The sequence below is a fragment of the Anomaloglossus baeobatrachus genome, chromosome 9 (genome assembly GCF_048569485.1).
Source record: "Anomaloglossus baeobatrachus isolate aAnoBae1 chromosome 9, aAnoBae1.hap1, whole genome shotgun sequence".
NCBI lineage: Eukaryota > Metazoa > Chordata > Amphibia > Anura > Aromobatidae > Anomaloglossus > Anomaloglossus baeobatrachus.
In genome coordinates this window covers 100281212-100305893 of record NC_134361.1, presented here as the reverse complement: position 1 = coordinate 100305893, position 24682 = coordinate 100281212, and the positions used below count along the sequence as shown (strand labels likewise).

Here is a 24682-nt window from a genome sequence, read left to right as displayed (position 1 = left end):
CAGCAGGACATCACATTGTTCATCTATGTGTGATTGTGTAGTGTTATATAGTTTAAGGACAGCAGCATGAGATTGCAATATTCAACCAGGTTCAGATGCTGCTGAAGTGATTGGGCAGTGTCACAGAGCAAAAAGACTATATGCAACTTCATGTAAAATACTTTATCATTTATTATACAACAAACAAACTATGCACCAAGAAAGAAAGAAAGGACATATCTCTGCAAAAGAGTGACAAAATGACAAATGGAAAACAGCAACACGTTGAGGGGGAACACAGGGCGTTTGGTACTTGACATGTATCATCATAAGTTGGAGTGATGTCGTTCAATCTACGATTCACATAAGAAGATTTTCTCTGCAGAGAAACTGTTGGTAAAAGGCATGAGATTTTTTATGTTGTCCTCAAACTTATATGTACACAATGCGCCAACACACTGTGATCAATGAGTCCAACATTGAACTCTAATATTGCTGTTAACATTAACAATGTAAGTCACTTAATTAGCGTTTTTTTAAAGCAAAGAGCACAAAATCCATTTGACCACGTCATGGTGTACCTAAATATGAATGGTCCCTAACACTAATATGTAAACCGAGTGTCGAGGGATTCGTATCAAGATACAGGGGGTCATGGATCCGAAACTAAACCAGACAGTTTAGAAGAACTAGGATGTTTATACTAAAAGGTGTTGAACAGAAATCTCCAACAATGCAACAAGAAAAACCACCAAACTATATTACATACAGCCAGTCAGGATTGATCGGGACCGTCGTGCTGCCCCAATGACACTGACCCAGGATGTTACAAGAATTGGACAGCAAATTTACTATGGTATGCCCTTATAAAATGGCTTCTTGATGGGAAAGCACAACAGTTCACAACCTTATACAAAATTCAATATCTCCCCTCTTAACCCTTACACACCAAAAGAATGTCCGGGCACGAAACATAAACATTGACAGCAATCTGTATTAGTTAACGGTTTAGTTAATTAGATTTTTTGTACAATTCCTGCACCAAACACGATCTTCGCGTCCATGCTTCCCGCCAAGAATATCCACGACAGGGCCTGAGCTCAGGACTTATGTGGGGAAGAGTTCACCAGGTTCATTGCTAATCCAGGAACTGTGGAACCAAACTGGAATATATAACTCATCACACATAGAGGAGGTCCTCTGTCAGGCTACTAGCAATTCCTCCAGTCGTGTTAATGAGGTAGCTTGAGGGGAGATTCAAATCCACAATAGACTGCAGCTACTCCAGGAATAGTCTCTTACCATAGCAAATGCTCCACAAAACTGTTCTCACTTCTCTGGTACTCGACACACTGGCAAATAGGACATTCTCTGTACTTTGGGGCACGATGCTCTCAAGAACATGATGAAGATCTCTCTCACATCCTCAGGCTTTGCTTGCCTCCCAGAGACTGCCTGTCTCACCAGCCTTACCAAAGAGTTTTGTTGCCAGTCTTAACAGATACCCCTGGTGGATGGATGCGTACAATCCATCACCTCACAATCCTACCTTTGCATGAGCCAAGCCAGGCCTCATCTGAATGTAAAGTGAAACAAATCTTGGCGAAAATTGAAATTAAAACCTTGTGTGGAAAAGATATGTGAATATTGGAAAAGATAAAATAGGCCAATCCCACCTAATACTAATATCCTACCTCTCCATGTGTGTATACACCAATTTTTCCCCCACAAGGTTTTAAATGCGAGCTTTACTTGGTTTCCTTTCACCACCCTATTCAGATAAGGCCTGGCTTGGCACATGGAGATGAAGGACATTAGTGTTAGGGACCATCCCTATTTAGGTACACCTTGACGAGGTTGGATGGCTTTTGTGGTCTACGATAAAAAAAATGCTAAGACGCATTGTGTAAAATACATATAATAGTAGTATAATTTAATTCTAAAGGTGTGTTGGCCCAATTTTTCTTTTTTGTATACGCTAACACATGTTATATAGCTTTGTGATTTTTTTTTATTGTCTCAGTCCCAAAGAAATGACATGTCTGTGAACCTCTAGGTCATTTATCAGCCTGGCTCTCTATGGTTCTCCTATTAAAGGAAAAATGCAGATTGTTGCTGGAATTTGTAAAGCAGAGATGGCCTCACTTTTGCTAACAAGGGCAGACAGAACATCATTTGCATACATTCACAGTTCTATAGAAGTCAGCATGTTAATGAGGTGTTACACTACATAATTAAAGTAAGTAGTTTATTAAAAAAAAAACATTATTTTAAATAAATGCAATACAGATACAGCATATTGTCACATACGTATTCCACGTAGACACCTTTAAAATGTACACAATTATATTTTCTCAGACAAAAAAATATTTTCTCGTGAAGAAAGCGAGGTGGTCCATGTCCCATGTTAGTCTGCAATATGGAAAGAACATATAATTCAGAAATAGTTAAACATCAACAATTGAGTGATACTATGAGAATCATCTATAGACTGAAATCCCACATTTGATTAATTAACTAATTTTATGCACTTGTTTTAAAAACTGAAATTGTGGCATTCAACACTGCAGAAAGTTATGCTTTTTTATTAATATATTTTGCATAGTAAATAGGAAATACAGTTGTTATTGAGAATTGTTTGCTTATTTTTTTAAAAGATTTTTGAAAATGTTCTTAAACTTTTTGTCTTATTGTCTTATTATAACTCTCACTAGGGAACTTGCATATTGATTACTGTCACCCTCTGGAAAGTTGTAGCAGACATGAGGGACTACTGTTAGTTTTTTTTTAACCCATCAAAACCCATTTTTTAATTCTGACAGACATCACTTTATGACATAATTACTCTGGAAATGCTTCTACATATCCCAGTGATTCCGATTGTTTTTGCAGCACACCTCATACTTTGAGTGATAAAGTGAGCTCAATAAAATTTGTGGGGATGTATGAAATTTGAAAATTTAGCTGATTTCAAACTTGAATTTTTATTTCTTTATAGCTAATAGCCATATTAAATAAAATAGTTAATAAATAACATTTGTAATTAGTGATGAGCGGACTCGCAGAGACAGTGGGTACAGAAAGTATTCAGACCCCTTTACATTTTTCATTCTTTGTTTCATTGCAGCCATTTGGTAAATTAAAAAAAGTTCATTTTGTTTTCTCATTAATATACACTCTGCACCCTATCTTGTCAGAAAAAAACATAAATGTAGAAATGTTTACAAATTCATTAAACAAGAAAAACTGAAATATCACATGATGATAAGTATTCAGACTCTTTGCTTAGTATTGAGTAGAAGCACACTTTTGGGCTAGTACAGCCATGAGACTTTTTGGGAATGATGCAACAAGTTTTTCACAACTGGATTTGAGGATCCCCTACCATTCTTCCTTGCAGATCCTCTCCAGTTCCGCCAGGTTGAATGGTGAACGTTGGTGCACAGCCATCTTCAGGTCTCTCCAGAGATGCTCAATTGGGTTTAGGTCAGGGCTCTGGCTGGGCCAATCAAGTCAATAGTCACAGAGTTGTTGTGAAGCCACTCCTTAGTTATTTTAGCTAGGTGCCTAGGGTCATTGTCTTGTTGGAAGGTGAACCTTCAGCCAAGTCTGAGGTCCAGAGCACTCTGGAAGAGGTTTTCATTCAGGATATCAATGTACTGGGCCTCATTCATCTTTCCTTCAATTGCAACCAGTCGTTGTGTCCCTGAAGCTGATAAACACCCCCATAGCATGATGCTACCACCACCATGTTTCACTGTTGGGATTGTACTGGGCAGGTGATGAGCAGTGTCTGGTTTTGTCCACACATATTGCTTAGAATTATCACCAAAAAGTTTTATCTTCATCTCATCAGACCATTGAATGTTATTTCTCATAGTCTGGGAGTCCTTCATGTGTTTTTTTGCAAATTCTATGCGGGCTTTCATATGTCTTGCACTGAGGAGAGGCTTCTGTTGGACCACTCTGCCATAAAAGCCTGACTTGCAGTTATAATTGACATTGTGGAAATTTTTCCCATTTCCCTACTGCATCTCTGAAGCTCAGCCACAGTGATCTTAGAAACCAAAGATGATTGTGGCCGAGCTTCAGAGATGCAGTAGGGAGATGGGAAAAATTCCACAAAGTCGTTACCTCTCTCACCAAGGCTCTTCTCCCACGATTGATCAGTTTGGCTGGATGGTCAGGTCTAGGAAGAGTTCTGGTGGTCCCAAACGTCTTCTATTTAAGGATTATGGAGGCTGCTGTGCTCTTAAGAACCTTGAGTACTGCAGAAATACTGTTGTAACCTTGGCCAGATCTGTGCCTTACCACAATTCTGTCTCTGAGCTCCTTGGGCAGTTCCTTTGACTTCATGATTCTCATTTGGTCTGACATGCACAGTGAGCTGTGAGGTATTATATAGACAGGTGTGTGCCTTTCCAAATCAAGTCCATCATTTTAATTAAACACAGCTGGACTTCAATGAAGGAGTAGAACCATCTCAAGGAGGATCACAAGGAAATGGACAGCATGTGACTTAAATATGAGTGTCTGAGCAAAGGGTCTGAATACTTATGACCATGTGATATTTCAGTTTTTCTTGTTTAATAAATTTGCAAAAATTTCTACATTTCTGGGGGGTTTTTCTGTCAAGAGGGGTGCAGATTGTACATTAGTGAGAAAGGAATAAACTTTTTTGAATTTACCAAAAGGCTGCAATGAAACAAAGAGTGAAAACTTAAAGGGGTCTGTAACTGGGACTAGCGGATCCCGGTGATCCAGTTTTTAAAATCCGGTTCCGGATATGTAGAAGAGCTGGAATCATTCTAAGACCTTGTGTGGGTTATATCGGACCTGCCGGGGTGTTTTGGGGGTTAATATAATAGTAAAAGAGGGGTTATATGTATTTTATTTCAAATAAAGAATTTTTGTGGTGTTTGTGTTTATTTACTTTCACTTACAAATTAGTAATGGAATGGTCTCATAGACATCTCCCCATTACTAATCTACAGCTTAGTGGCAGTTGTGGGCTGCTATTAACCTTTTATTACCCTGATTGCCACCGCACCATGGCAATCGGAAACAGCCAGATAAAGCACCAGAATTGTTGCATCTAATGGATGTGACAATCCTGGTTGGCTGCAGGCTGCTAATTTTAGTCTGGGGTGGCCCAATAAGCATGGGCCTCACCAGCCTGAGAATACCAGCCACCAGCTGTCGGGCTTTATCATGGCTGGGTATCAAAATTGGGAGAATGCACACTGTTTTTTAAAGTCTTCATTTAGAATTTAAAAAAAGCCGCATGCAGTTCCTCCTATTTTGATACACAGCCAAGATTTGCGCACAGCTGGGGGCTGCAGCTTGTAGCTGTATGCTTTATCTGAGCTGGGTATCATAATACTGGGGACCCTACACCAAATGTTTTATTTATTTATTTATTTTTATACCATGATACTGACCTGCAGACAGCACCTGTGATTTGTTGCAGTCAGACACTATCACACAGGCTGGGGGGCGCGTCTGACTGCAACAAATCACAGACGCCAGGATGGTTGGTGGGAAAGCAATGCATATGGATGAGCAATAATGAGTGGCCCAGGAAGTGAAGGAGAGGCTGCGGGAGCAGTGTACAGCCGGGCCAAAGCCTCTGTAAGTATGAAGAGCTTGCTTCATTCTTATTTTTTTCATTTTTCCTATTTTTTTTTAATTTCCCCAGTGCCGGATCCGGATCAATACCCGGAATCCTGGGCCCGGGTCCAGTACTCGGGTACCTTTGATACCATGTGGATCCGGACTTTTACAGTCCGGGTCCACCCATCATTATTGGTAATATGTCTATGTTACATCAACAACATGTTTCCAAAGATATTTTGTTTTGTTAGAATGTTTGAAGGGTTAAGTTCACATATTTTGAAGGAAATATAAAAATCCTATTTTTGTATGTATCTGTTCAAGTTTGCAGTGATTTTGTTGGACTTTATATCTGAAAACTCCAAAAAGTGATACCACTTTACAAACTGCAGCCCTCAGTGTAATAAAAATTACTGTCAGAAATGTTCTTGACCCTTCAGATGCTTCAATGGAATTTAGGCAAAAAATGAAATTACATTTCTTCCTCTAAAATATTATTTTAGCCCAAGATTTTTCTTTTTCACAAGGGATAATAGGAAAAAATAAACCTTAAAATGTATTACTCAATTGCTCCCTAATGCAGCAATACTCAAGATGAGCGGTAATGTCACTCAGGTTATTAGCGGCCACAGGTGGAAGACCATGGGAATCTCCAGCTGTGACCACAAATAACCTCAGTGACGTCACTGCTCATCCCTCCAGCTCAGTCTCTGCCTGAAGCCCACAGCATGTGGATATGTTCTGTGCCCGCGCACTGTGACTTTAATATGTATGTAACAGAGCTGGAATCATCGTGGGACCTTATGTGGATTACATGGGACCTGCAGGGGTGTTTTGGGATTCTAAAGGGGTGAAAAAGGGTTTTTTTGTATTTTATTTCAAATAAAGGATTTTTTCGGTGTTTGTGTTTATTTCTTTTCACTTACAGATTAGTAATGGGGGTGTCATAGACACCTCCCTTTACTAAACTAGGACTTACAGCTGTGAGCTGTCAATAACCCCTTATTACCCTGATTGCCATCGCACCAGGGCAATCGAGAAGAGCTGGGTAAATGGATGCAACAATCCTGGGCAGCTGCTAATTTTAGCCTGGGGCCAAATAACCACGGTTCTCCTCAGCCTGAGAATGCAAGCCCCCAACTGTCGAGCTTTATCATGGCTGGGTATCAAAATTGGGGGAACTGCAAGCCATTTTTTAAATTATTTATTTAAATTTAATAAAAAGCTACATGGGGGCCCTCTTATTTTGATACACAGCCAAGATAAGCACACTGCTGGGGGCTGCAGCCTGTAGCCATATGCTTTATCTGTGCTGGGTATAACAATATGGGGAATCCTACACTAATTTTTTAATTTAATTATTTATTTATTTTTACACCTATATAGACACACACAGTGTTTGATTGAAAGCAGTCAGACACACTGTCACACAGGGTGTGGGCATTGTCTGACTGCACCTAATCAGAGATGCCGGGACTGCTTGCGGGCAGAGGAAGCAGTGCATATGTATGAAGGATAATGAATGAGCGGCCACAGAAGTAGTGTGAGCGGCCCGGAAGCAGTGTTACAGCAGCACAAGAAACTAGGTATGTATAACGCGCCTGCCATAATACCCCTTTTCCTACTTTTATACACTAAAGAATTTTTTTTTACCATACTTTGAGAGCCATAACTTTTTTATTTTTCCACTGACAGAACCATATGTGGTATTACTTTCTTGTGGGATGAAATGATATTTTCAATGATACCATTATTTTTTACATATAATATTTTTAATTTACTTTTACTCCATTTTTTTTGCAGCAGTAAAAAGAAAAAAGATATATATTTTTACGTTTTGAGGTTTTTGTACCGTTTTCATTATAAATGATGTGACAATTTTATAGTTCTGGTCATTCTTGATGCGAGGTTACAAATTATGTGTATATTTATTTGTTTTCACATAAAAACAACTGGTGATTTTAATTACACAACCCAAGATTTATTTGAAATTTTTGTGTTTTGTTTTTTACATTATTACAAATTTTATATTTTTTACATGTTTACAAATACTAATATTTTTTCTTATATTTTTACTTAGTCCTATTACTGGATTTAAATATTCTTCAGGTTGATTGTTAGTGACATACTGCACAGAGATTTGTCAATTTTACACTGACGCATAAAATCTGCGTAGACAGACCAATCACAGTGATCATTAGGTGGGACCAAAATTGATTTTTCCCAGGCCAGCTAGCTGCATGTCTCCTGTGTAGGAGATGGAAGTTTCTTTGAAACTGTCACCGTGCAATTTCGTGCAGTGACAGATGAAATCAATTACGTACATGTACCCCGAAATGCGGGAAGGCCCTGAATTCCCCATTTATATGTGTGTGAATTTGTTTTAAGAGGTTCATTGCCTGCCGAATACGCTTTCATTTTACATTGTATTGGCTTGTTAGAGCTATCTTAGTAAGCTCTTCTGTGGCCGCATGCAGATTTTGTGGCAATTTGTGGAGCAGTTTTTAAAACACTTTTCTAAACCAAAGCAAACCCTGGATTCAGAGGGAATGGGAATATGAACGATGGATATGATTATTTCTCCACCCTGCTGGATCCATTTCTAACTTGGGCTCAAAAACTGTGTTAAATATTGTATGACCTTGTTGGGAGGGGTAGAAGCTTGGGTCCTCTGTTCTAAAATTTAGTGGCAGATATTAGTGGTCAGACCCTCACTAATCTACCCTTTTTCTCCTGTCCTAAGTCCCATTAAGAGCATTTTTAAAGAGAATAACTGTAGCGTAGCTGCCTGAACGTCATAGGGGGCAGTTGCTCAGAGCCCACTCACGTGCTTGGGTCCACGTAGAGTAACTACCTTCCTTAATTGTGTATGTGTGCACTATATTCAATAGACCACAGGTTATTTTAAGCCTGCGTCCTATAGAAATACAGGAGCAGGCATAGGATGTCAGGGCCCTGGTGCAAGTAACAAAATGACATCACCGCATCATTCCATCTAAGCCGAGATGCTGACCATGAAATCAGGCTCACCAAAATCCGGGGGTAGGTAAGTATAGAGGGTTTCTTATGAGCCAGTGTTTGAAGGGGCTGTGGGAATATCCTACTACTGTGTGTGGGTTTGGGGGTACTACGTTAGGGTCATCATACCATGTGGGGGTATTGATTGTGTGGGGACATCATACTGTGTGGGGGGTCTGTGTGGGCATCAAGACGTTATTACTTTTTTAGAGGCACAAAAGGGACAATACTGAATGTTATGTGGGCAGTTAAGAGGAAATATTACATATAGGGGCACTCAATGAGCAAAAAGGAGGCATTATTACTTTCTGGGAGGGGACTAAATGTAAGCATTATTACTTTACATGTCCAAAACAGGGCATTCATATTTTTAGGGACCAATTTTACTATCTAGAGGGCAGAAAGGAGGCATTATTACTAGATAGGGTACTAAGAAGAGTAATGTAACGATTCAACTCAGCAGGTGCAATAATACGGTCAAATACGGCAGCAGTGGCTCAGCATTCAAGAATCAGCAGGAAGAGGAGTTTGTACCAGTTGGGAAATAGATGGGGACGTTGCTGGAAATGTGAAAAGTCAAATGATTTTTTGTTGTAAACTCTGCCGATGAGTTGTGGCTGGAAAAAGTTGTGAGACCGGTTTTTGCAAAATAGAAATGTTGGCAAAAGTAAATGGCTCCATCAGAAAGCACGTTACTTGGAAGTAACATAATATAACAATACTGTAATCTATTATATGTTCTTCAGGACTGGTATCTGCCACTGTATGGTCATTGGAAAGTGGTAATTTTGGTCTTGGACTTTCTATAGTATTTTTTTTTCTGTGACAGCATTGTTATCTGCTGAGATTACCCTTTTATGCGCTAAGAGTCAGCACCCTACTTGTAAAGAGGGATGGCGGCCTGCTCAGATATGTTCCCGCCGCATCCCATGAGTGTATTTACATCTTTAATATAATTACTAAAACATTAGGACATAAATAGAGTCTAAAAATAGCAGAGTACAACTTTTCACATAATACCACCTTGTGCCTTATGGTGCGTATTCCTCTGAACTGGGTACTGCAGGTGGGTAGCAATTCCTTGACCTGGTTTTGTGTAGGCAGAGATCAGATTCTGAATCTTCCTGAACATCCTTTTATGGACCCCTGGTGCTGCCTGGATATAAAAATGTAATCAAAGTAAGAGAATGATTATTGACATGTTAAAAATCCTACTTTTTATAAAAAGAAATCTATGATTGTCTTTATACAAACATGGCCAAACATTTTGAAACGAGAAAAAATTTGTTTTTTTACAAAGTTCACAGTTAACATAGTTGTTTTAGATCTTTAGAGTCATAAGTTTTTAAAAATACGTTAATTTTATATAAAGTAAAATCTATCAGTAAATATAGTTTTGAACCTTATTTTCAATCCATTCTTACCTAATGTTTGCTTGGAGTTTATCACAATTTCTGTGCTGTCGTTTTTGTTGGTCTACCCACTTTTGGAGGATTGACCTCAAGTTCTCGTAATTGACATCTGGGGAGATTCCTGACCATGAACCTAAAATTGTAATGTTTAGTTCACCAAGCCACTTAATTATTATTTTGCAGTGTGACATGGTCTCCATTATGCTGGAGAAAGCATTTTTAGCATCAAATTCCTCCAGGATCATTTGGAGAAGTTGCTCTTGGAGGATGAATCATTCTTTCTGATGTCTTAGAGAATCTGACAGGGAGCTTCAGCAGAGGAAATAGCTTTGCAGAAAGTACAAGTATTTGACTACAGATGACTACGGTAAAGTTATTTTCTCTGATGAAGCCCCCCTTCAGACTGGGCTGACTTACAGTTTTATCTAAGAACACTACCATGAATAAAGAATAGTTTCTAACCATCTTCCAAAAACAACAACTTCTAATGATTCAGGAATTTAGTTATGATTCATGAATAATCATTTTTCCAACATGATGGAGGCCATATCACAAGGCACAAGTCACGTCTAAAGCCTGCTTTACATGTTGCAATTTCGCATATGTTATCGTATACGATCGTAACCGCCCCCATCGTATGTGCAGCATGTTCAATTTGTTGAACGTGCCGCACAAACGATTAACCCCCATCACACGTACTTACCTTCCATACGACCTCGATGTGGGCGGCGAACGTCCACTTCCTGGAGTGGGAGGGACGTTTGACGTCACATCGACGTCACGTGGCAGCCGGCCAATAGAAGCGGAGGGGCGGAGCTGAGTGGGACGTAAACATCCCGCCCACCTCCTTCCTTCAGCATTGCTGGCCGGGAGCCGCAGGAGGCAGGTGAGATCTGTTCATCGTTCCCGGGGTGTCACACACTGCAATGTGCGCTACCCCGGGTACGATGAACAATCTGACGTTCAATTCGTCAGGAATGAACGATGTGCATGCGATGAACGGTTTTTTGTTCAATCGCAATTGCACGTCGCTGTCATACGCTACAACATACCTTACGATGCCGGATGTGCGTCACTTACGACGTGACCCCACTACAATACGGTACGATACATCGTAAGGTATCTTGTAGCGTGTAAAGCGGGCTTAAGTGAACTTGTGATCTTGATATTTTGGATCCACGGTCAAGATACTGTGCAGGTCTCAATCCCATAATGAACTCGTAGTTAATCCTCAAAAATCTGATAGACAAAAAAAACATAGAATTTGTGATGGGCTTCATCCACTGATTAGGCAAGAATAGGTTGTCATCAGAATCTGATACCCACCACAACGAATTGCAGAAGCCTTGAATAAAAAATCGTCAACATTGTAAATATTGAGTCTTTGCATAAACTTGATGATTTCTCAATAAAAGTATAAAAAGGTAGGAAATGTTTATTATTGTCCTTGAGTTACCACAGAAACATCTGACTACAAGAACAAAAAACAAAAACAGGAAACTTTTTGAAAACTAAAATTTATGTCAGTTTCAGATCTTTTAGCCATGACTACTGATAAATGAGCAGCACCTTTATAACCTAAAAGAAGCCAATTAATATATATTGATGAACATGACTTAGAGATATAGTAAGACTGTAATAAACATTTAAAAAAATGCAATTGTATAGAAAGGGTCCATAACTAAATGATAAAAAGACTTTTAAAAAGTCAATATCATATCATACAACCAAGTAGCACCTGCTAACAAAGAATGAGTCCAGTAAGGTACTGTACAGGCCTACAGAACATATGACTTTTGTACGACTACCTAATTATGAATAATGGATATTCAAAAAGTAAGGACTGATGTCTGAAACGCGTCAGGTGGCCTGTGTTTTATAATGTTTTTAAAAAAAAATTAAAAAATTTGAGAGTTGTATCCATATTGGTCCTGGACAAACATTTATCTTTGTCTAGTTTCCCGTGGAAGCCAACCACGCTTCTCCGTGCACCTGCAATTTATCCGGATCAACACAGTGGCTGTTTGGACATTCAACAGACTCGTGGTGAGCTGATCATTTTGGGGTTTTTTTCTCAAAAAACTAATACTTATCTCTCTGCTAAACTCTCTGCTCTCCACACAGTTTTCCGCCCACAATCTGCTCCTCTTCTTTTCAGTGTCACATGCCGCATCTCCGGTTTCTGAACCAGAGGCCAGGATTTCCAGGTCAGTGATCACTGGGTGTCATAAGATTGTGTCATCAAAATCTTATTACGTGCAGTGAGCTCCAAGCCTGTAGTTAAGAGGCCGGAGACGCAACATGCGACGGTGGAAAGAAAAGGACCAGATGGTGTTGACCAACAGTGGAGTGGCCAGAGAGAGCAGGGAGGTTTTAGGTGTTTTCTTTCTAGTTCCTTTCCAACTTACAAATGTATTCAGGTTACGAACAAACCTACAGAACACATATAGTTTGTAACCCAGTTACTGCCTGCATACACAACCATAATCCATATACACCAATTTATTAGTGTCCCCAACATTATGGATAATTAGTAACTTAATTTTCATGCACTCTGGTATAAAAAGGCTCTTACCTCTGCTGACCAGGACCCGGTTGATGTTTTCGACACCCTGTATGTGTAAATGGCATCTTTATGCCTGCAAACATTCACAAATATATGTATTAGTACATTTTATGGTGAAAATTATATATTATTTCAGGTAACGTTTTTGTATAAAGTACTAGCTGTAGTACCTGGCGTTGCCTGGGATAGTAACTGTCTCTCTGTCTCTCTCCCAGTCTCTGTGTGTCGCTGTCTGTCTCGCTGTCTGTCTCTTTCCTTGTCTGTCTGTTTCTATCTCTCTGTATTTGCATCAGTCTATCTGTCTCAATCTCTGTATCTGTCTCTCTCTCTCTTTCCCTTTGTCCGTCTGTCTCTTTCCAGGTCTGTCTCTTTCCAGGTTTGTCTCTTTCCCCGTCTGTCTCTTTCCCCATCTGTCTCTTTGCCCGTCTGTCTCTTTGCCCATCTGTCTCTTTGCCGGGCTGTCTCTTTGCCGGGCTGTCTCTTTGCCCGTCTGTCTCTTTCCCCGTCTGTCTCTTTCCCCATCTGTCTCTTTCCCTGTCTGTCTCTTTGCCGGGCTGTCTCTTGACAGGGATGTCTCTTTCTCCGGCTGTCTTTCTCCGGCTGTCTCTTTCCCCGGCTGTCTCTTTCCCCGGCTGTCTCTCTATGTCTGTCTGTCTTTTTCTGTCTCTCTCTATCCATCTATCCTATCTTATACTAACAGTTTATTTTGTTCCTATAGCAACCACTGACAGTTGCTATTTATAGTCTACTACAGCTCCCAGCTTCATTCAGTTTAATGGCTGCAGGATTTTTGTAGAGTAACTGGAAAGCGCGGGGTTAAATTTTCCCGCCAAAACATAGTCTATGACGTTCCCTGAGTCACATGGAGTGTCTGTGCAAAATTTCATGATTGTACATGCGACGGTGCGGATTCCTTTAGCGGACATACACACACACATACACACATACACACATACACTGAGCTTTATATATTAGATTTTTTCCTAGGCTTTACCATAACAAGATTTTGTGGTTTATCGTCAGTACATGTATATGTTGGACTGAGACATCTATTCATACTGAAGAGGAAATATTAGATCTAAACAAAGAGTCTTAACCCTTGCACATGATGGCTATTCTCTGTTTTTGCATTTTCATTTTTTCCGCCCTTGTTTCAAGAGACATATTTTTTTTTATTTTTCCATCAACATAGTCATATGAGAGTTTAGATTTTCCCTTTCCTTATTACACTGTTTAACAATTGGGTTGATTAATTTTAGATTTTGATAGATCAAAGATTTACTGGCGTGGAACGTGGAGATACCATGTATCTGATTTTTTTTCTAATTTTTTTTTTTCATATTTTTAAAAACATGTTTTCACTGTATTTATTAGTCCCATTATAGCTCCTTGGAGACCTTGACATCAGAACACTAAAGTGGGCTTTACACGCTGCGACATCGCTAGCATCGGCTAGCGATGTTGAGCACAATAGCAACCGCCCCCGTCGTACGTGCGATATTGTGTGATCGCTGCCGTAGCGAACATTATCGCTGCGGCAGCGTCACACGCATATATCTGCTCTGCGACGTCGCTATGGCCGGCGATCCGCCTCCTTTCTAATGGGGCATGTCATGCGGCGTCACAGCGATGTCAGACGGCAGCCGTCCAATAGCAGAGGAGGGGCGGAGATGAGCAGGACGTAACATCCCGCCCAACTTTTTCCTTCCACATTCCCGGTGGAGGCAGGTAAGGAGATGTGCGTCGCTCCTGCAGTGACACACACAGCGATGTGTGGTGCCGCAGGAACGAGGAACAACATCGCTAACATCCTGAAAACAATTTTTTGTTTCAGGATGACCTCTCTACGGCAAATGATTTTGCCCTGTTTTGCGATCGTTTAAGACCGCTCCTTGGTGTCACACGCTGCGATCTCGTTAATGAAGCCGGATGTGCATCACAAACAATGTGACCCCGACGATAATTCATTAACGATATCGTAGCGTGTAAAGCCCGCTTTACTCTATATCCAACTATATCCAATAGTTCTTACTATGGTCTCATCAGCAACTTTCTCTATATTCAGATCTGTGCTCTTCATTGTAGTGAGCCCATACGGATTCTGTATGAAAAACACCTAAGTTATACTTTGGGGAATATTATTTCCTCCACTCTATCTCCCCAGGCTATTATGCCTGGTGAGCTTCCATAATACTTAGCTTTTTCATGTATTTCTTCTTAAAGTTACTCCGCATGTGTGCTCCATTACTGGAGGTGTGTCTCCGGCTCACAACGTGCACGGGATATGTGTTGAGTTCCTTCGGTCTGCGCATGTGCTGGAAACGTTCCTTTCAGTAGGAACCTTCCGTGTCACACATTTTCTGCAGTGGACGTTATTAAGAGCAGCACACTTCCGGCTGCAAAACTTCCTGGTTCCGATCGGAATCTATGTGAGATCTGCACACATCCTATGTAAGCATCATCATCTGCCGTCACGTCACAGCCAAATAGGTGTTGTATATAAACTTTAATTATTTCAATTTGTGTAATATATAAGGCACCCCTTTTGTGCACGTGTTAATACCCCATTTTTCCCTGAGGAAGCCATCCTCGGATGGCGATACGCGTCGGGGGGTACTTTTCTGAGTCTCCTCCTCCATCATGACTGCCATTCCACTACTTTATTCCATTCCTTAGGAATCATTTTGTACGTTCTTCCTTATTTGTGACCCTGGTAAGGATCATAGCGTTTTGTATGTCTGTTGCATTCTTTTGCCTGCTTCATCCATCTATAGGTATTTCTTATATACTTTAACCCTGCTTTGCCATCTTGGCAGGTTTGATATTCAATTTTGAGGTTTTCTCGCATGCTCATTTTTTGCATACATTTGTAATTGGCTGATCCTTCCTTGATTGTACCATTGTGCAGTGTATTATTGTAGGTTATTAGTGGTCACAGTGCATGGTCTACATTCTTGAGGAGGATACCTGTTGGGTTTTGTGCTGCATTATAGCAAACCCCTGGTATTTTTTGCACTTTATGTCTTTTAGATATTTTTAAAATTTGTATTGGTGTCTTTTTTCAACAATAAAAATGTGTGTATTTTTTGCTACCATTTGTCCTGGTGATCTCATTTATAGCACACCCTCTTCTCCTTTTTCAATTATTCTACTTTAGGTGTGCACCTGGATGATCCCATTTACACTGCCCTAGTCAACTAGTGCCCTCATACCCTTTTCTTCATACTATATCCAAAAAATAGCACAATACTGATGTATATAGCAAAAATCACAGTCTTCTATGATTCAACTAATTTGAGTAAAATTGAAAATATTGTACTGAAAGTTATTTTATTAACCTAACATTTGTGTTACGGGTTAAAAAAATGTTCTATGAAATGGAGTCTTGTGAAAATATTGCAAAATTGTTTTTATATTCTACAGTAACTGTGCAGTCCAGCTCCATTCAATGCTTACCTCTAGCAGCTGAAGCAAATAACAGCAGATCAGTAGGGTTGCCGAGTTTTAGACTCCCCACCATCACATATCGATGACTTATATAAAGCACTGGACCCTTAAACTGATATTCTCAAGTTTGGAAGTTATCCCTTCTAATTGGGTTAGGCGATAACTTCCCAATCACTGGGAGTCCGATCAGTGGGAACCAAACTGATCCCAAGAACCAAGGCTCTGAAGAGAACCATGTGAGTGGACAGTGGTCAGTCATGCGCACGGCTGGTCTAATCATTTTTAATAGAGCTGCGGTAGATAGCCAAGCTGGTCTTCGTCACTCCCAATGAGCTTCAGTGAGCATGATTAACTATCGCTCAAACCACATACGGCACTTTAGAGCCCCAGTTCTCATGATCAGTAGAGTTCCCAAAAGTAAGACCCTGAAAGAACAAGACATTTATGCCTATTCTATGGATTGGGGATTATTTCCAAGCCTGAAAATTGAATGTATGAGTGCCCAGGCGCTACTCTCTCATTATCCCAATCAGCTGCAAACAGCTATGTGCAAAATCCCCCTAATTGCAGACTAGATAAATTATATAAAATAAATCAATATGAGCTCAATTAGAATAAATGTAATGTAGACTGTAGGGTAAATTCACCGTAAAAAGCTATATATTACAACACATGAGTATACATCAAACATTAAAACATACTCTAACAAGGGTAATATTCATAAAAATATACTGCAATTAAATAATCATATGGCTGCATGACAAGTTAATCCGTAATTACAAAGTGAAGGGGTGAATATTGTAATGTCTAACCAAGTCCGTAGCATAGAATTGTCCAATATTAAGCTCCAAACAATCCTCCTTTGTTTCCTTAAACATTGCCGTTAGGAGATTGTCTTCAATTTCAGAGTTGTGGATTTTACTGCAATTTAAGCGCATATACTGGATTTTAATAATAAAACCAAACAATACCCAAAAGAACAGGTCCACTTTATCAAGGATTTCATTTATTCAGTTTACTGACAACTATTTTATAAATCGGGCAAACTACCGCATACAGCAATGGGGTACAGCCGTGGGGACCAATTTCGCACCAAGCAATGCAAACCTCTATGTGGGTAGGCAGGAGGATACCTACATATACCCTGGTGGTGCAATTCAAGAGAATCTGGTCCTCTGGCAAGGATTTATAGATAATATTTTATTCATTATGTTGAGTGATGAATACTCCCTATTGGAGTTTTTTTATAATGTGAATAAAATTGAGTTTTATTTAAATTTTACACTTACAGTAAACAAGAGATACATTTTTTGGATTTAACTATTTATGTAGAGAAAGGAAATATTTATACACACACTTATAATAAACCAACAGACAGCAATAGCTATATATCTTTAACTAACCGCCATCTTTACAATTGGCTCCTGAATGTGGAAAAGTCAGTATAAGTGGCTACAGGAGAAATTACAGTAAAAGCCAGGACTTTGAATTTAAAGCCAATCTACTAATAAAGATGTATACTTAGTGTTGTAATCTATAGTTTGTACTGTGAATTTACATAACAGTCTACGTTACATTTATTCTAATTGAGCACAAATTGATTGATCTGTTTATATGATGAATCATGAGAATACCCTTTGTGTGGTCACATTTCTCAAGAAGGGTTCCCTTAAATGTTTTAGTTGTGCGTGCACGTGTATAAATTTTAGTGTTTTACATTATAATAATGCATTTGATCCATGCGATTATCAAAGAAAAAAATAGGTTTACGTCAGCTCACCAGTGCCATTAGAAGAGTAGCCGTCATGGATTCAGTGAGACTCCAGCACAAGTAATATAAGGAAAATTCTCTAGCTTCCGCTCTTCTAAAATCAGTTTTATTCCAAAATTCTTTTAAAAAGATGTACAATCGCTGGTGCATGAAGGATAAAAACAAATTCATTACATAATCATCCCCGGGATGCCTGAAGTCTGTGTACACACAGACATGTCTGTCCGAAACATGTCTGTGTGTACACAGACTTCAGGCATCCCGGGGATGATTATGTCATGAATTTGTTTTTATCCTTCATGCACCAGCGATTGTACATCTTTTAAAAGAATTTTGAAAAAAAAATTGATTTTAGAAGAGCGGACGCTGGAGAATTTTCCTTATATTATTTGATCCATGTGATTCACAAACCATACTTGATTATTGTCGTAAAAGTGAAGCACTAGCTTTTACAGTTTACAAATTTATGAAAGTAGTAAATCTGGTCACAAGACGATTTGATCCAAATCCGACCCATATTATGATAATTCTTGTATAGTTGGATTCCAGACAAAATGTAAAATGTAAATGTAAAAATAAAATTGTGGTTGACATTATTGGCATCTGATATGATTCAGGGACCAGGGAGGATCAAATAATGCGGAATCACAAAAAGTAACAGAGTGGCTGGAAACTTAACGGACTGCAGACCTAATCCTGACACACAACTAACAGTAGCCGTGGGGCGTGCCTACGATGACCTGGACGCCTCGACAAAGCCGGAGAACTAAATAATCTCACAGATAGAAATATAAGAAAGCTAATCTGCCTCGGAGTAGTCCCCAAAGATAGATAGATAGCCCCCCACATGTAAAGGCTGCGGTGATATAGAAAAACACAATACAAAGCCAGAAAGGACAGATTTCAGCAAAGGTGAGGCCCAAACTATCTTAATAGAAAGGGATAGGAAAGAGCAACTGTCTGCAGCCGTAAAAACCCTATTAAATTCCAGCACTACTGATTTGGAAAAACCTGAGGTTACTAAAATCTCTCCCCCACTGTACCAGCACTCAGATGTTACTGGGATCCAAAAAACACTAATACAGATGAGGGACTGAAAAATACCAAGCATGACAAAACACAAATCCTGCAGAATCATGGAGCTAAGTATACAGACACTCCCAGCAGGAAATGATCCATTCCACCACAACTCCATACAGACAAATTAGAAATCATGCATACTATCAAAGCAGAAGAACAACAAAAGGTGGTAAACAAATAACAGAGGTACAAGACCACTTATCTGAGGGAAGTTCTGGAAGTGAGCAGAGCTGGTTGCAGAATGTCCTGGACACACAGGAGCAAATGACCACTGGCAAGTAACAAGAGAAAGCTGCTAAGTTAAATAGCCCAGTCAGACCCTGATTGCCAGTCCTCTGCAGGTATGTTGCTTCCATTCCACACATCAACTGAACTTCCAGACCACAAGAGGGAGCTCCGAACTGGAAGACGTATTCACAACAGGCATCCTTGGGTACAAGTCTACAGAAACAGGTGACTTTGTTCCAACTATGTATCATTAGATTGTTTTAATAGCATACCAAAATATACTCCACAAAAAGTTGGCCTGTACATATAGTCCAGATAGCTGTGGCCCCCTGTGCAAGATAGTAAATGTGCCCCTTACCATCCAGCATCTCATCATACAGATCCCTCTTATGTCTTTTTTACAATTGCAATTATTTTTTAAAATTCCTCGGCTGAAGCACTTACCTGCAGTCTAATATCTGATATCTGACATTGGCAAAATTAAGGGCACCCATTCTTGGCTGCACAGCCTTAGGGGTGCTTCACACATAGCGAGATCGCTACCGAAATCGCTGCTACGGCACGGTTTTGGTGACGCAGCAGTGACCTCATTAGTGATCTCGCTGTGTGTGACACTGAGCAGCGATCTGGCCCCTGCTGCGAGATCGCTGCTCGTTACACACAGCCCTGGTTCGTTTTCTTCAAAGGCGCTCTCCCGCTGTGACACACAGATCGCTGTGTGTGACACACAGATCGCTGTGTGTGACAGCAAGAGAGCGACAAATGAAGCGAGCAGGGAGCAGGAGCCGGCATCTGGCAGCCTGCGGTAAGCTGTAACCAGGGTAAACATCGGGTAACCAAGGTGGTTACCCGATATTTACCTTAGTTACCAGCCTCCGCAGCTCTCACGCTGCCTGTGCTGCCGGCTCCGGCTCTCTGTACATATAGCTGCAGTACACATCGGGTTAATTAACCCGATGTGTACTGTAGCTAGGAGAGCAAGGAGCCAGCGCTAAACAGTGTGCGCGGCTCCCTGCTCTCTGCACATGTAGCTGCAGTACACATCGGGTTAATTAACCCGATGTGTACTGTAGCTAGGAGAGCAAGGAGCCAGCGCTAAGCAGTGTGCGCGGCTCCCTGCTCTCGCGGTTATGATCGCTGCTTCGGCTGCTGTTTGACAGCTAAGCAGCGATCATAACAGCGACTTACAAGGTCACTGTTACGTCACAGAAAATGGTGACGTAACAGCGACCTCGTTGTTAGTGTGAACCAGCCCTTAGGCAACAATTGCAGTCACCAAATATTTTTATAGCCATCTGTTCTTCCACACCAATTTTGGCAAATTTCAGCTATAGCCAGGAGATCAGGACCCATTAAAATAGTCCATTTTTCCTTCTTTACCAATCTTGTGTGGACATGTGCAGTGGGTCATCACCTATTATTTGTACCCATGTTGGCTGACCTAAACCTAGTTTTCTTACCGTGGAGTGCACATTGGTCGCTAAAATGTGTGATCTTTTAATTACATGTTTTCTATGCCTCTAGTCTTATAAGCAGCAAAGGAGCCTCATAGTATTATGTATCCTCCACCATGTTCCACTGACGGAATTTTCATTCATCTCTCAACTTTATATTATGTACTAGTGTTCAAAGTGTTACCTCCAAATTTCCCCTTTTTCACTTTAATTGAACATTTATTGGATGTTCATTAAAAACAAAACATATCCACAAAAGTTGCACCTTACAATATTTAAAAAAGACCATTCATCATGTTGTACATGTTAAACTGGCCACATCATGATGAAATGCCTGAAGATTTGAATGAAACATATGTTTAATATTTTTTATTTCTCATCTCCATTGCCAAGATAGTAGAGTGTAACGTTTACATACTAATTTCCCCTTTAATTAAGGGGGCAGTACAAGATATTGGTGTCTGGTGGGGTTATTTTTTCTCCTGTATGGCGTTGTCTTGTCATAAGAAGGCAGCGTCATATTGTAAAAAAAGAAAACACCTCAGGGAAGCTTAGAATATGCTCTCTCAGTGTGATATGGTGAAGCTGATGGGTGTAAATGGGTCACACAGATCTCACTGCCAGCGATTACTGACAGTACAAGCACAGGAAAAGAACAGCTTCAGTGTGAGTCATTTCATACACTGCTTTGCATCTATCTCCGGCATCGGGTAATAATTAGAGATGAGCGAACCGGTCCCGGTTCGGCTCGAGGTCGGCTCGCCGATCGGAGGTCCCGTTCGAGTTCGGCTCGTCGAACGTTCGACGAACCGAACTCGAACTGCATAGGAAACAATGGCAGGCAATCACAAACACATAAAAACACCTAGAAAACACCCTCAAAGGTGTCCAAAAGGTCACAAACAACTCACAACACATGGGAAAGTGACAAGGACATATACTCATGTGAAAACAAAAGAGCTGGACAAGGAAAAAGAGGAGGAGACACAGATATATGAGTATATGCAAGGAAACATCGATTCCATTATTGTGCAACTTGAGCCCTGCTCATTTTAGGCTTCCAATCTTGATAAATTGCCTGAGCTCGCCACGTACGCCTTGGGGATCTTGTCGTGTCCTGCAGCCAGCGTTCTCTCGGAACCTGTCTTCAGTGCTGCTGGGGGTCTGCTGGCAGATAAGCACACATGTCTGTCCACTGACAATGTGGACATGGCTTTCAGAGGACTTTTCTTCCCCTGGGTCAGCCAGGGGACGGGAAAGGCACGCGTATTTTTGAGAGTGCTTCATGCAAAGCATCTTTTTCTTTTTCAAAAGGGGGCTCAACCGATGCCAGTCAAGTGGGGTGTGTGTGGCCCAATTAGTGGCAACGAGGGAGACTGTGGTTGGAGTCCCCTCGCTGTGTTTCTAAAAGAACCAAAATGAACAAATCATGGCTCTCAGATGACTTTTCTTCCCCTGGGTCAGCCAGGGGACGGGAAAGGCACGCGTATTTTTGAGAGTGCTTCATGCAAAGCATCTTTTTCTTTTTCAAAAGGGGGCTCAACCGATGCCAGTCAAGTGGGGTGTGTGTGGCCCAGTTAGTGGAAACGAGGGAGACTGTGGTTGGAGTCCCCTCGCTGTGTCTCTAAAAGAACCAAGATGAACCAGTCATGGCTCTCAGAGGACTTTTCTTCCCCTGGGTCAGCCAGGGGACGGGAAAGGCACGCGTATTTTTGAGAGTGCTTCATGCAAAGCATCTTTTTCATTTTGAAAAGGGGCATCAACTGATGTCAGTCAAGTGGGGTGTGTGTGGCCCAATTAGTGGCAACGAGGGGGACTGTGGTTGGAGTCCCCTCGCTGTGTTTCTAAAAGAACCAAAATGAACAATTCATGGCTCTCAGATGACTTTTCTTCCCCTGGGTCAGCCAGGGGACGGGAAAGGCACGCGTATTTTTGAGAGTGCTTCATGCAAAGCATCTTTTTCTTTTTCAAAAGGGGGCTCAACCGATGCCAGTCAAGTGGGGTGTGTGTGGCCCAGTTAGTGGAAACGAGGGAGACTGTGGTTGGAGTCCCCTCGCTGTGTCTCTAAAAGAACCAAGATGAACAAGTCATGGCTCTCAGAGGACTTTTCTTCCCCTGGGTCAGCCAGGGGACGGGAAAGGCAAGCGTATTTTTGAGAGTGCTTCATGCAAAGCATCTTTTTCTTTTTCAAAAGGGGGCTCAACCGATGCCAGTCAAGTGGGGTGTGTGTGGCCCAGTTAGTGGAAACGAGGGAGACTGTGGTTGGAGTCCCCTCGCTGTGTCTCTAAAAGAACCAAGATGAACAAGTCATGGCTCTCAGAGGACTTTTCTTCCCCTGGGTCAGCCAGGGGACGGGAAAGGCAAGCGTATTTTTGAGAGTGCTTCATGCAAAGCATCTTTTTCATTTTGAAAAGGGGCATCAACTGATGTCAGTCAAGTGGGGTGTGTGTGGCCCAATTAGTGGCAACGAGGGAGACTGTGGTTGGAGTCCCCTCGCTGTGTTTCTAAAAGAACCAAAATGAACAAATCATGGCTCTCAGATGACTTTTCTTCCCCTGGGTCAGCCAGGGGACGGGAAAGGCACGCGTATTTTTGAGAGTGCTTCATGCAAAGCATCTTTTTCTTTTTCAAAAGGGGGCTCAACCGATGCCAGTCAAGTGGGGTGTGTGTGGCCCAGTTAGTGGCAACGAGGGAGACTGTGGTTGGAGTCCCCTCGCTGTGTTTCTAAAAGAACCAAGATGAACAAGTCATGGCTCTCAGAGGACTTTTCTTCCCCTGGGTCAGCCAGGGGACGGGAAAGGCAAGCGTATTTTTGAGAGTGCTTCATGCAAAGCATCTTTTTCTTTTTCAAAAGGGGGCTCAACCGATGCCAGTCAAGTGGGGTGTGTGTGGCCCAGTTAGTGGAAACGAGAGAGACTGTGGTTGGAGTCCCCTCGCTGTGTCTCTAAAAGAACCAAGATGAACAAGTCATGGCTCTCAGAGGACTTTTCTTCCCCTGGGTCAGCCAGGGGACAGGAAAGGCACGCGTATTTTTGAGAGTGCTTCATGCAAAGCATCTTTTTCTTTTTCAAAAGGGGGCTCAACCGATGCCAGTCAAGTGGGGTGTGTGTGGCCCAGTTAGTGGAAACGAGGGAGACTGTGGTTGGAGTCCCCTCGCTGTGTCTCTAAAAGAACCAAGATGAACAAGTCATGGCTCTCAGAGGACTTTTCTTCCCCTGGGTCAGCCAGGGGACGGGAAAGGCAAGCGTATTTTTGAGAGTGCTTCATGCAAAGCATCTTTTTCTTTTTCAAAAGGGGGCTCAACCGATGCCAGTCAAGTGGGGTGTGTGTGGCCCAGTTAGTGGAAACGAGGGAGACTGTGGTTGGAGTCCCCTCGCTGTGTCTCTAAAAGAACCAAGATGAACAAGTCATGGCTCTCAGAGGACTTTTCTTCCCCTGGGTCAGCCAGGGGACGGGAAAGGCACGCGTATTTTTGAGAGTGCTTCATGCAAAGCATCTTTTTCTTTTTCAAAAGGGGGCTCAACCGATGCCAGTCAAGTGGGGTGTGTGTGGCCCAGTTAGTGGAAACGAGGGAGACTGTGGTTGGAGTCCCCTCGCTGTGTCTCTAAAAGAACCAAGATGAACAAGTCATGGCTCTCAGAGGACTTTTCTTCCCCTGGGTCAGCCAGGGGACGGGAAAGGCACGCGTATTTTTGAGAGTGCTTCATGCAAAGCATCTTTTTCATTTTGAAAAGGGGCATCAACTGATGTCAGTCAAGTGGGGTGTGTGTGGCCCAATTAGTGGCAACGAGGGAGACTGTGGTTGGAGTCCCCTCGCTGTGTTTCTAAAAGGACCAAAATGAACAAATCATGGCTCTCAGATGACTTTTCTTCCCCTGGGTCAGCCAGGGGACGGGAAAGGCACGCGTATTTTTGAGAGTGCTTCATGCAAAGCATCTTTTTCTTTTTCAAAAGGGGGCTCAACCGATGCCAGTCAAGTGGGGTGTGTGTGGCCCAGTTAGTGGCAACGAGGGAGACTGTGGTTGGAGTCCCCTCGCTGTGTTTTACATGCTTCTAGAAGGGCATGACATGGCTTGGAGGTTGACTTTCATCATCTGCAAACTATTGGCTACCA

General features: G+C 41.4%; 1 protein-coding gene across 1 annotated transcript in view; it reads right to left on the bottom strand.

Annotated features, from left to right (window-relative positions):
* Window positions 1-2213: 2213 nt before the first annotated feature.
* Window positions 2214-24682, bottom strand: part of SH2D1A (SH2 domain containing 1A) — a 54918-nt gene continuing 32449 nt past the window's right edge. The window contains exons 3-5 of the mRNA XM_075322703.1: window positions 12598-12661; window positions 9634-9766; window positions 2214-2391 (exon numbers count right to left, since the gene is read on the bottom strand). Of these exons, the coding sequence (XP_075178818.1) occupies window positions 2387-2391; window positions 9634-9766; window positions 12598-12661 (202 nt within the window). The 3' untranslated portion in view covers window positions 2214-2386. The remainder of the gene's footprint in view (window positions 2392-9633; window positions 9767-12597; window positions 12662-24682) is intronic.